The sequence below is a fragment of the Lactuca virosa genome, chromosome 6 (assembly GCF_052849685.1).
Source record: "Lactuca virosa cultivar CGN04683 chromosome 6, Lactuca_virosa_CGN04683_v6, whole genome shotgun sequence".
Taxonomy (NCBI): domain Eukaryota; kingdom Viridiplantae; phylum Streptophyta; class Magnoliopsida; order Asterales; family Asteraceae; genus Lactuca; species Lactuca virosa.
Window position 1 is genome coordinate 156,010,018 of NC_136431.1, and position 13,673 is coordinate 156,023,690.

Consider the following 13,673-nt stretch of genomic DNA (forward strand, 5'->3'; position numbering starts at 1 on the left):
CTACTTTAAATGATATTTTAGTATAAACTAATTTTTTCTAGGAATTATGTTATCTTTCCCATTTACATCTGGTTATTTGTTTATTTTCACTTTTTCCTATCACATGAATATTTATGTTTTTCTCCCTGATATGCATATTTGGATCGGATTCCAATTGCAGGCTTGCTTTTCATGTTTGATACAAGTAAACAGTGGGCTTCAAATTTTTTAGAAATGGGCCTTGTGTGAAGCTCATCCTAGCTATATAAATATATAACAACCGATTCTCATCGCATTTGCAGAAGCCCTAGCCGTCACGATGCAGATTTTCGTAAAAACCCTAACCGGGAAAACCATCACCCTAGAGGTGGAATCCTCCGACACCATCGACAATGTCAAAGCGAAAATCCAAGACAAGGAAGGCATCCCACCGGATCAGCAACGTCTCATCTTTGCCGGAAAACAGCTCGAGGACGGCAGAACACTAGCCGACTACAACATCCAAAAGGAATCCACCCTCCACCTTGTCCTCCGTCTCCGCGGTGGTGCTAAGAAGCGTAAGAAGAAGACCTACACCAAACCAAAGAAAATCAAGCACAAGCATAAGAAGGTGAAGCTTAGCGTGTTGCAGTTTTACAAGGTCGATGATTCGGGAAAGGTCCAGAGGCTGAGGAAGGAGTGCCCTAACGCTGAGTGTGGCGCCGGAACTTTCATGGCTAATCACTTTGATCGACACTATTGTGGAAAGTGTGGTCTTACTTATGTCTATCAGAAGGCTGGTGGAGATTAATTTATCAGGTTTTCGCTTTAAATTTATCATGAGACAGATTATTATTTGAGTTTTTTTAGATGTTTTTAAATCTGCGTTGAGACTGTTTTTGATTTTATCATATCATTATGAATTTTGGGTGATGATTTATTTTCATAGATGATGCTATTATCTTCGATATGAGATATCATGACATACCTTTGTATGATTCAATTGTTCATGAATATTGCAGCCCGTTTTTATTTGAGATTTATTGTTACAAGTGCAAAGTTTAATTAGGCCATTCCACATGTTCTTCATAGTTGAAGTATGTTTATTAGTCTAATACTTTTGGGAAAAATTTATTTGAATTATAATTTTCAGAATCTTTTATTTTATAGGAGTAAATCTTTTATTTTCATAATGTTCGTTAGTTTGATGAGATGAGTTAAATTTCATCTCATTCCAATAGGTATTATCAACTCATTGCCACATAAGTACAACATGTTTCTGAAATGTCTTTTTTATCACTTCCAAACGGTGATGAAATACCAACCTCAATCTTTCAAAATTAATTAGAAAGATAAGGAGATATTCACCAAGGTGACCGTTTTTCAAGAAATGTGACCACAAAGTTTGAAATTCGGTCAATTTGCGAGTTATGGAGTCCAAAAAGTTGTCCTAGGTACTTAATTATTTTTTGGAACATTTTTTGTTAGCGTTTCTTCTATTTCTTCCTATTTCTCTCAAATCTTGTAACTACTTAGAAAAAACAAGTGTAATAACTCGGTTTTTTTATAACTTTGTTTTATCATGGCTACAACATATGCCTCCGCCACAACCACCATAGGCAAAATCTATTTTGGGAGACATTGGAGTACAATGAACACAATGTAGTTGATAGTTTGACCTGAAAATATGTTTATAGGTTTACCATTTGCGTAGCTGCGACCCTTGATGACTCTCGACAATTAGTCTTCTAACATGACACACATCTTGATTACCCTGGTTAGCAATATAATCGAGTTTTGTATTCTATTGACAAAGAGGCTGTTTGTTTTTTTAAAAAACCTCTACATATCATTTTTTTGTTGCGCCACACAACACATGCTCATCACTTGTTTTCTCGCAACAATTTGTTTTATGGAAGACTTCACCGCAACTTTTGACTTGACTCTTCAAACTAGGGATGTTATTCGGGTCGGACCCGAACCGACCCGAACAAACCGAAAACCGAATAAGGGTAATTGTATGAACCGAAAACCGAACCAAATAAGCAATACGGGTTCGGTTCGGTTCGAGTATTATTCGGTTTGGTTTGGTTCCGGTCCGAATAACCCAAATAACATGTACAATATGATTAAGGAGCCGAATAACCCGTATAACCCGAATAACATTTAGAATGTGATTATAAATATTGTATTTTGTATGATTTTTGTAGCTTATGATTTCATAACAAATCTTGTAAAGAAACAAATTAAAAGATTGAGTAGTAGATTAACACATTCAAATTTCAATGAGTAACATACATAATAACACATTGAAAGATTGAGTAGTAGATTAAGATACAAATACTTACTTGAGTTTCTTGATTTGGAACCCAGTTTTTCATGACTTGAATGAGGTTTGATCACACTAGAAACTAGAAAACAAGGATGAGGAGACGATTATTTTTTCCAGACGCAAGGGCCGACTTTTATCGTGAATGCACTTTGAAATTTGAACTTTGAACTAGTGATGATCGATCAATGAGTTCAGGTTATCGCAAGTCGCAAGGACAACAGCCGCATTCGTCGATCAAAGAGTAATGTCGCAAGGATGAGAAAAACCTCAATCGATCAAAGAGTAATGTCGTCGACTCGTCGATTTGGTGTAATACGCTACTGTCGATTTGGTGTAATACGGACGATCGAATTCGATTTCGTTGATTTTTTTTGGTGTATTACGTGGGTTTTGTTGCGTAACGATCAATAGAAAAGAAGACCGAATAAGCAATCGAGTTAGGAAAAAAAATGTGACTTTTCATATTCGGTTCGGTCCTTTTGGACCGAATAAGACCTTATTCGGGTAACCCGGACCGAATAACCCCAAAAACCGAATAAGACTTATATAGATACCCGAAAACCGAATCGAATTGCTTATTTGGGTCTAATTCGGTTCGGTTCGGTTTTCGGTTCGGTTCGGGTTTTAGGGCCAAATTCTCATCCCTACTTCAAACCTCTTCAACTTTCGTAGCGATTTTTTTTTAAAATTTGGTATAACTTGATTTTTTATTTAAACTTTGATTTTTTTTTAAAACTTTGATTTACGGATTTGATACAATTTTTTTTAAAGTTTCCATAATTTTTTATAACGTGATTTTAAAAGAAAAACTTTGATTTTTAAGATTTTTTTTACCGTTTCTTTTAATAATAATTTTAGTTTCGGTTGCATCTTTTTAACATGTTTGATTTTTTACAAATTTTGTAGATTTTGTTTGTAATGTTTTATATTTTTTTTTGTTACTTTTTTTTATGTTTTTTAAAATTAGTTTTTTTTTTTTTTTTTTTTTTTTTTTTTTTTTTTTTTGTAGAAAAAGACTGATAGCTTCTTTTATATTTTTTAAGATTTTTTTGAAACTTTATATTTTTGTTTTTATATGTTTTTTTAGTATTTTTTTCAATGTTTTTTTGACTAGAATTATTAAAATTTAGATGTTGAGAACTATTTTCAGTTTGTAAAATAAGTTTATTCAAATTTCAGTTTAATGCAGCAGACTGTAGATTTTAAAAAACAAACAAACTTTTTTTTATTAAATGCCGTAGCCGTTTGGTCTATCTTTTCTGCTGCAGATGGTTGCAGAGGTGGTCTGCAGACTTAATGAATTTTCGCTTCTAAAAATAAACAACACCAAAGTAGATGTCCTGTGTGTGCTTTGTTGTGAATTACATTGATGGACAATGCCTTTATTCACCAATCACTATGAGATCGACATGACAAGAGCCTTGCATGACCTTGAGGAGTTACACAACTGGACCCAATCTAAAATAGCAAAACCAAAAAATTAAAATTCAAAGAACCGAGAACTGAACCGATTTACAAATTCATATCATATATGGTTCTGGTTTGTTACGTTTTTATGTTTATTTACCTTTGTATAGAGATGAGATCAGTTCTAAAATAGACTGAACCGATTCAAAATTGAAATCGAAAATGAAATTGAAGGAACTAAGAATTGAATTGATTTACAACCTATATTGTTTGTTGGATAGATAGGATGTTGACAAAGTATATTATTTGCTTTTATATAGTCACTATTCGGACCGATTAAATCATTAGTAAAATGTCATATTTATTGAAATGAATTTGTATATGTTATAAAAGTTTTCCAACATATTGCATAAATCGAATACTTTGTTCAAAGATTTAGGAATGAATATCTACTTTTTAGACAATGGTAACTTGCGTGAAAGAACATGTGCTGTCATTGCACTAAAAAGTAGATACCATTTTTTGAATCTTTGGATTCATTAAACGTTTTTTTTTTTTTTTTTTTTTTTTTGGGCTCGAAGCTTATCACTGCTTTAACCATTATATACTAACAAGAAGGATTATCTTTTTTTTTTGTCCTTTTGAAATGTCACGTTTTTGGTTGGATGACAGGTCGAGTGAATGCAAAGCTAATTGAATAGTCAAAATAAAAGGTGTTAGGTGGTTGTCGAGGCCAACAAAATAAATAGCCTTAAATCTTGTACACTAAAATAGTGTATAGTGGTAAATGGGTCGAATCTACGAAGATTTGTTCAATTTTATAACTTTATGAAAATGTTTTTGTAAAAATATTTGTAAAATGACAATAAAAGTAAAAAATGAGGGTTTTGGTCTTTTGAAATATTTGAAATAAAACCAGAGTTAAACTAAAATTTAAATAGAAATTCAACAAAAATAAGAGTTTGATGTAAAATCAATAAGGGGAAGATGGTTGACTTAATGTTTCCTCACTTGAACACTTGGGTGCTGTTTGTTTTTTCTAAGGCAAAATGTCTGCAGTCTGCGGACCACATCTGTAGACCTCTGCAGTAGAAGAGGCGGACCAAACGTCTGCAGTCTGAAAAAAGAAGACTGTTTGTTTTTTAACATCTGCGGGCTATGAAAATAAACTGAAATCTAAATAAACTGATTTTTTTAAACTTCAAAGTGATTTTTTAATATTTTTATGACTTTGTTATAAATAATTAACGAATCTAGATCAACTTTTATGTATTATTGTATAAAAAATAAAAATAAAAATGGTATGAATTAACGTATATATTTGATAAAACCAACAACTTTGGTTGCAAAGTTATAACTAAACATTACAATTAGTGATCGAAGAATTTGATACATAAATAGATGAAAATAAACTTTGATTTTTTCAATTATATCCATTAAAAACGTACCATAAATATTTTCTCGAGAAATTGACGATACTGTATTAAATAATGTTTTACAAAATTTGGCAAAAAAATATAAGAATATATTATGATTTTTTTTCATATTTATATAAACAACTTCAACGACTATTATATTGTAATAAATCTTTATTTATAAATTTGTCAAAAATATCATGTTTGTATCGTCGAACGTTTTTTTTTTATGTTTTGTAATTTTTTTTTCAAATTGTTTATCATTAATAAAGTTGGAAAAAATATAAATTAAAAAAAAACTTAAAAAAAATAAAGATATATATGTTTTTTAGGCTAGAAGATGTCTGAAGATGTTAGAAGACTCTGGTCCACATCTGCGCCAAGAAGAGGGCGCGCATACATTTTTAGGTCTGCAGTCTTCAAAAAAACAAACAGTCTGCGATGGCTAATGTCTGCGCGTGGTCTGAGCGGCGCAGACAGAAGAGGCCACGCAGATCTGCAGACAAAAAACAAACACTACCTTGATGAACATATCATTAGAATCCAATGGTGCAATACTTGTTTTAAATATTTAATTTGGCTATAGTAATCCAAGAAGCTTGAGATTACCTAGACTTCTCTTAGTTGTTAAAATAGTTAGAGAAGCTCATAACAATTTCCTTAGTTAAAGTCACAATTTTCATTAAGCATGTAATTAGTGAAAGTCAACTAGCATTAAGAACCAAAAAGTCATCAAATCTAAGAGGAGTCAAATGTTTTCACTTCCATGTTGGAGAAAATGTTTTTATGATTGTGTGAAGTAAAGCCAACACAACAACCACTTGTTGCTTGCTAATTTGAGGATCGTTTACTTAATCAAGAAATTAGCCAACTAAGCACTTCAAATACATTTAAACTCATGAATAAAAACATACAAGTAGTAATAAGATGTTAAAATATAAAACATTCTCATAAAGATTAAAGAACAAGTTCATGGAGTTCTTTAACATTTAACAAACATTCAAATGATTTCACCAACAAGATTAGTTTAGCCTAGCATGGCTAAACTCAAGAAAACAAAGTAAGAGTAGGTTGTACCAAACATTTAGCTAGAATCAAGGAGTAAAAAGTGATGTTTCTTCAAGTGTTCAAGCTCTCAAAAACCTTCAAAATTCTACAGAGAAAAGCCTCAAAGTCGGATGAGTAGAAGTGTGCAAAAGATGCACACGAACCTTCCTCAAATAGCCTTCAAAATGAAATTTCGAAAATGCCCCTGCAGTATCGTGCGCGGCCGCACAGCCCTGCGCGGGTGGGTTGTGCGAGTGGTATCTGATTGTGGGCTTCTTTGAGTTTCAGGCCTCCACAACTTAGCCCACTAGCCCAGATTGAGTCCGGTCAGCTTCTTGCCCATTTTTCTTCAATTTCTCTTCATTTTAAGCCCAATTTAGCTTCTCCAAATGATCCATAGCTCACGTAATTGCCCGATCAATAATCTACGCACGCTTGAATATTCTCCCGTTTCTTGCAAATTTAAAGTTCATTTCCTCCAAGCCTTCAAATAATCAACAAGCTCACTCTATGCATCATCTCCACTAGCTATCAAGCCCAAAATCCTTGTTGTCCTCCAAGTCCAATCACCTCCTAAAGATCTCGCTCTGCTAGTCTCCTTAAAATCTGCAATTATGCTCACGAAAGTCGAAAGTATCCGAAATAGTCATAAAATAACAAAAAAGAAAATATGCATGAAGATTAGCTAAATTATGAATGAAATATACTAAAATAAACTACAAAAAGAAGTAAATAAAATGAAACTATCAGTGTTATATTAATTTATAAAACAAAAACCATCTTAAGAAAACATTTTATGGAAAAATGTCCCTAACCGCCAATTCCTTAATATTTAAAAAGGTTTAAAGTGTCAAAACATATGGGATGTAACAATACAATTAAGAGACAAAGATAAAGTAAGCATTTTACATGCGTCTAAACTCAAAATACTTATAACATGTTATTAAAGCCCATTGATTAATCCATTTTCAGTATTCCTCTAAAATTCCAATATGAACACATTTTAAAATAGGTAAGTTAGGCTTAGGAAGTTTAGTGAGTAATTCTTGGGTTTGAAAAAAATGAATAAACACATTTTAATAATAATTCATAACCCCTTCTTTTTAAAAAACAGACAAAATCATTAAAGCTTCAAGTTGGGGGAAAACATTGCAAAACATAAGTGCATTGTTATAACATAATAAAACTCAATGAATATCATAGGAAAACAAACAGAGCAAAATTACAATGTAACGATATGAAATCATACCCAAACCCCACACCATCTAGTCTCATGTCATAATTGTCTCTCGTTCATAAGGAACTTCCCAAGGTAAAACCAAAAGAAAAAGATGGTTAAAAATGCTTAGATAGAAATAACACGAAGCATAATACTACAAAGATTCTTCAACATCATTAATCTGAAAGATCTATATGTCCAAAAGTCATTAGAGAATGATATTTTCTAATAACATATGATCCTATATGGTCACACCTTATAACACGTTACTATTTGGACCCTTAGTGTTTCATCTAATTCTAACATGTAACTAGCTAGTTGGAAGTGAGGAGAAAATGACAATCTAGTTTTGACTTTCCTAGTCAAAACTATAAGTATACACAAGCATGGATTGTATGTTGCTTGTTGTCTTTCCTCTTTCACCCATAAATGTCATAAGATGTTATGCTTTGAGCTGTAAGAAGGTATGATCAATTTCTTCACATGTATTAGAGCATTGCTAATGATTAACCAATGCTATAGGTTAAAGTTATTGCCACCTCATCATACTATTAATTTTGACCTATAAATAAATGGTTTATCCAAAGGTTAATCTCATCGATCTAAAATATTTTTTAAAACCTCTTATTTAATTAATCAATTTTTAAACACAAATTATATCTTAATATTAAAATATAAAATACAACTATATAAAGTTTTTATTTATATAAAAACAATATAAAAATTGTTATTTTTTAGTTATAAAAATAAAATAAAAACATTGAAGATGTTATATAATAGTTATAAAATAAAATATGTTTAAGGTATCAGGGGTTAAATGTACAAATATGACAATATATTGACCACTCAATATATATTGAGTCGTCAAAATAAAAAAGCAAAAAGTTGTTTACTTCAATAATGTTAAGTGGTTAATAAAAAATGTCAATAGTAATAAGCTCTAAAAAAACATCTAATTGGATATGATCTTAGTATATAAAGAAGTGTAAGAGAGAAAAACCATCTAGTTTTTCCATCTTATTTCTTCTATTCTTTTGCTCCCAAAACTGAAAGCATGTTTACGCTTTTCCCTCTCCTCTATTGCAAGGTGTAGTGTAGAGTTAAAGTTCATATTAGTTTCTTCTCATTAAGGCTTATTTGATATAGATTTTTAAGGCTTAAAAAGTGCTTAATACAAGTGAAGACTAGCATCTTGAAGTGATTTATCCTTTCTTGGTGGATATACATAGCTTCTACTTTGGAGCTTCTTCCCATATTCATCAACTTCCAACCTCTTGAGAGGAATCAAAGCCTTCAAAGGTTGTAGTTCTTTTCTTCCTATGGTTGTGTTTTAATATTCCCATGTTTTTAAAAAGGATCCTTGGTGGGTATAAAAAGGTTTTATTGATATTTATTTTTCAGAACATTCCGTTGCTAATCTCGTAGTTTTGACACTATAATTAGACTATTTTTAAATATAAACCCAACATTATCATCACTTAGGAAGCATGTGATCCATCACACATGAAACCTTAGAAAGGATTTGTAAGGCCCTTCCCCATGTGGATGCATTTGAGAACGCCACTCACAACACCATTTCATTATTTCATCATTGGTGGATATCCAAAGTCGTCATCAAATGTCCAGACCTCACAAGTCTAATTCCCACCATGGATGCACACGATCATTTTTTCAAAAATTAAAATATAGAAAACATCAATAAAATGTACCATGAAATAAATATAGTATTGCAAACAATTATATACATATAATCTTACAACAATTGGAAAACATATCAAAGTATAATTTCATAACAGAGAACATGTGGGTCATATACTCACCTTAACTATAGAACAAATATTCAACACCTACATGATCATAACAAGACAAATAACTAACACTACTTAATTTTGATATGCTAAGTAGGATATTACACTTGGTTAACTCTTTTAAACCCTTAAATCTTTATAACATGACCTTATATGACTGATGGAAGCATCTAAGTGATCCTCCAATACATCAATGTCAAATTATAATATTCTATGATTTTTCATAGCTTAGTACACAACATGTGACTTTTTTCAAAGGAAACACTTGATGGGTTTTTATAGAAAAAAATAAATCTTATTCTTATAACGACAACAAAAACAATTTTAAAATAACTATTACTTTAAGACCATTTAAAACCAAACCAGGATGGATCCAATTACATGAGTTAGAAAGATTATAAAACAAACACATGATGTTTAAGATGAAAACCTTTGAATCCTTTGATCCCACTTGAGAATTGGAGAGTTGAAGTAGATAGAAAAGAGCTCAAAGTAGAACTCATCTATAATGTATCCACCAACAAGTATGAGCCACAAAGAATGCTAGTTCTCACTTGTATTTAGTATTTCTTAATCCTTTAATAACTAAAAACATTTTGATCTTAAAAGAGAAGCACTTAAAACAATAACTTCTTTCACTAGTCTTGAAAAGAGAGAAAGAGGAGAGGAAATGAGTGACTTTCGGCCAAGAGGAAAAGGAGGAAGAAGAAAGCATCAAATGAAAGTATTAGCATCTAATTTATACACACATCACATATAAGGACCATACCTTCAAAGAGTCAAAGCTAAGGCCATATAAGAAGCATGTTGTGTGTAAGAAGATGGCTTACAAGCAACTTCTTATCCATTTCATGGATTCGACCATAATGAAAGAAAGAAGTATATGGAGTGTCTTACATTCAATCTTATTTCTTACATGTGCATTAGTTTATATAAATCAACTCTAAAGAGTCCAAAAATTTGTGCATGACATGTTAATTCATACCTTATGAATTAATAAATAGTTACACTCTTAGAATATTTTATTTTCACAAAAATAATAATTTTTTCAATTAAATACAAGAGTTGATAATATTTATTAATAGTCGAATTATAGTAAATATTCAATAAGTGATTACTTGATAAATATGTGACCCTATACAATCATATGTTATTGATAATATCGTTCTAAACTGATTCTTGAACATATTGATCCAACAATCTTCCACTTGCACAAGATTCATTATAGATTGACATAGACAATAGTTGACGTCTGGAAACAAACTACTGCCCCTAATAACACATGGAAATGTGCCATTCAACAAAATCCAATTCCAATAACTCAAAGCTTCAATTGATGTACAAGGTGTTGTATCGGTTATCCATTTTTCACAGACATCATGTGTAGCATACGGCATGGATCACAATCAATCTCATATGGTGTTCAACTTTTCGTAAGGCCTTAGATGTCTAACTCTCAACGAATAAGAGGAACAAATCCCATCTTGAATGTATACGCTTTTTGTGTAGTTCTTTCTATACCCAATGATGGACCTTATAACTGCTTTTTTATAGGAACAACGATAAACCATATTAAAGCACAACAATCCCTACACTCAAGTCCCAAAAATGCATCCCGGGTCAAAGAATATAAAGATACTACCTTTGATCAAGCATCAATTATGATAACGATCCATAAAGTGATATTGATAAAGGTCATGTCCCATACTTATTATCCAACAAATACCTATGAACTTGGTTGCAACCCTTTGCTATTTTCATCTCCATGAAAATCCACCAATCCAATTCATATTAGCCTTATCTTATAGTTTCTCCCACAAATATGCCCGAACATGGACATTAAGAATAACTAGATTATTTATGGATTAATAATTCTAATATATAACATAACAAGTATTTAATGAAAAGATCATATCCAATACATGAAATCATTACAATCGGTGTTTCTTACATTGTTCTAATATCCAAATACTAAATTCGAATCAAATCCAATTACTAGAATAACGAAGTCCTATAGGCCGAGCGTGGCTTTCATGATTAGCTAGTGAAGTGGCTTCGTTAAATAGACATATCAATTTGATTTGTATAAACTCTGCGAATACCAACATTTGTGCTTCATATATATCTAAATATAGTGAAAACTCCTGAGGATGTTTTATGTGCTCATATATGACTTTGGTACCAATGCTTGCGTAATGGGTCTCACATAGTCATAAAAGATATTTATGGGGTCCTGAATGGTAACAATAATCCTTAGATCATTAATGAAGTTTTCGTTCATGCAATTTCTTGGTAGCTTCCTAAGCAACAAAATATTCTGACTCTTTAGTGTAATGTGTAACTATAATGTACTTAGAACTCTTTCCATGCAACCGCTCCTCTATTCAGAATTCCCTGATGATGTTCTGATAAACGACAGGATTCACCGTGATAGCAGAAGCCAAACAGCATTCCCTCAGCCTGTGGATCATCGACTTGAAATCTCCATGTGCAACAGGAGGATCCGCCAGTACGATAGCCAAATTGTGCATGTCAGCGAACTTCAAGTTTGCCATTTGATCTGCACTAAAACTGGGCACGTAAGAAAACAAAGATATTTGAACAATTAAGATTTAAGTTTTTCTTATTTAATCAATTTAATTTTGGCCCCAAAAATAACTTTGACCAAATGGAGTTTACGGTCAAATTAGGGTTTACGGCCGTAAACCCATGGCCGTAAGCTCATGACTGGAAACCGAGTTTACGACCGTAAGCTCCTTGGCCGTAAGCTCCAACCGTAAACTCCGAAAATCCATTTTTCTTCGATTGAAGCCCTAAAATCCGTCGATTTGATGAACAAAACACATATTCACGGTCGGTTTTCACATACCTTTGAGATTCACCGAACAATTTCACAAAAACGAGGAAATTTTTTTCGAGATGAGAGAGAGAGGGAGAGAGTTTACGGCCGGAAATTGAAAAATGAGGAGTGAGACTTGATTTTGGCTGTAAACCCTCCTTATATACCTTGTTCGATTTTAGCAGTTATCCACACAGTGTAAGACACAGTCCAAATCCCAAAAATTTTCAAAAATAAAACCCTTTGAGAATTAAAAATTAAAATTAAAATTAACATAAACTGAAAATAAAATAAAAATAAAAATAATTTCTAAAATTTAAAATTTTAAAATTTGACAATTATAAAAATAAAATAAAAATAAAAAATAAAAGAAGACTAGATTTATCTAACCAAACACTGAATATAATTTTGTGACACTGGGATCAAAGTTGTTAGACAGCCTTAATCCACTTGTCGGTACCTCTACCTTCATGTCTATGTCTGGTCGATCGCCGGTATTGTGATCCACTTAAACACGAAAAATTTGTGATAAATTTGGATAAGCTAAGAAAGACAAAACATTTTTGATCCTTTATTCTTAGATAAATTTCCTAGGGACCATTTAGCTGACGACGACCAGGGATATTGTTGTCCCCCTAAATTGAGCAGCGAGATCTACAGACAATCTGTAAGTGTTCAATTTTAATTGTACTAGAACATGTTTCCCGCTTCCTGATATGCTCCAGTAATCAATGCCTTCCAGAATACTCCTTACATCGGGTGAGCAGACAATTATTAAGAGAGAAGATAGATTTAGAATGCATATGCTATACACCCAGGCCGGATCTCTTCCAATCACACAGAGGGTGAAACATATGACTAACTGAAGTTTTAGAGGGATTGAGAAGAAGATTGATGCATATACTGTGTACCAGGTCGGATTAAAAGTCACGCAAAGGAGACAGTATATGGTTAACAGATAGAAAGAATTGCATAGATAGAAGATGCAGAGAGATAGAGTTGCATATGTTACAGTCCAGGCCGGATCTCTCGATCACGCAGAGGAGGCAACATATGACTAACATAAAGAAAGAAAGAAAATAATTTTCTACAGACCTAATTTATCAGAATTCCCCAGTCACCCCCTCAATACCGGAATTAAGGACAGAATCCGCACATCGAGGAAAAGTTAATCCACAATTCTAGATACGAGTTCTTTTAATGTGACCAGTAGATTCCCATGTATATCTCCCTGTTCAATCTATCCGAGCGTCGTATTGTCAGGCTAAACGGATTTAACTAGGTCAAGATTTGTCAAGTCTTTGAGTTCCTTAAGTTCAACTCTGCCTAGTCAAGTCCATTTAGAATCTTTCATGCCTACCAGCGCATCGAATCACAGAGCGTAGACGATTTAGTTTTGGTACGTTACGCAGATTCAGATTGCCTGTTATCACTTGATAATATCACTTCCCGTCACATCACCTACAAGCAAAACTATTAGCAACATATTTTTGATTTTCTGATTTTTTAATGTTTTTGGATTTTTGAAATTTTCAATTTTTTTGTTTGGTTTTTGTTTATTTCTCCCCCTAAATTTGTGCATGGGTGAGAATGAAATCACTAAAATGCGCAAATTTAAACTAACTTAACCTAAAACAAAAATTTAATC

General features: G+C 32.3%; 1 protein-coding gene across 1 annotated transcript; it reads left to right on the forward strand.

Moving 5' to 3' along the window:
- The first annotated feature begins 260 nt into the window (after positions 1 to 260).
- LOC145119772 (ubiquitin-ribosomal protein eS31 fusion protein) lies at positions 261 to 891 on the forward strand. The gene has a single exon (XM_079055501.1). The coding sequence runs from the start codon at positions 299 to 301 to the stop codon at positions 767 to 769; it is 471 nt and encodes a 156-aa protein (XP_078911627.1). The 5' UTR covers positions 261 to 298; the 3' UTR covers positions 770 to 891.
- The last annotated feature ends 12,782 nt before the right edge of the window (positions 892 to 13,673 follow it).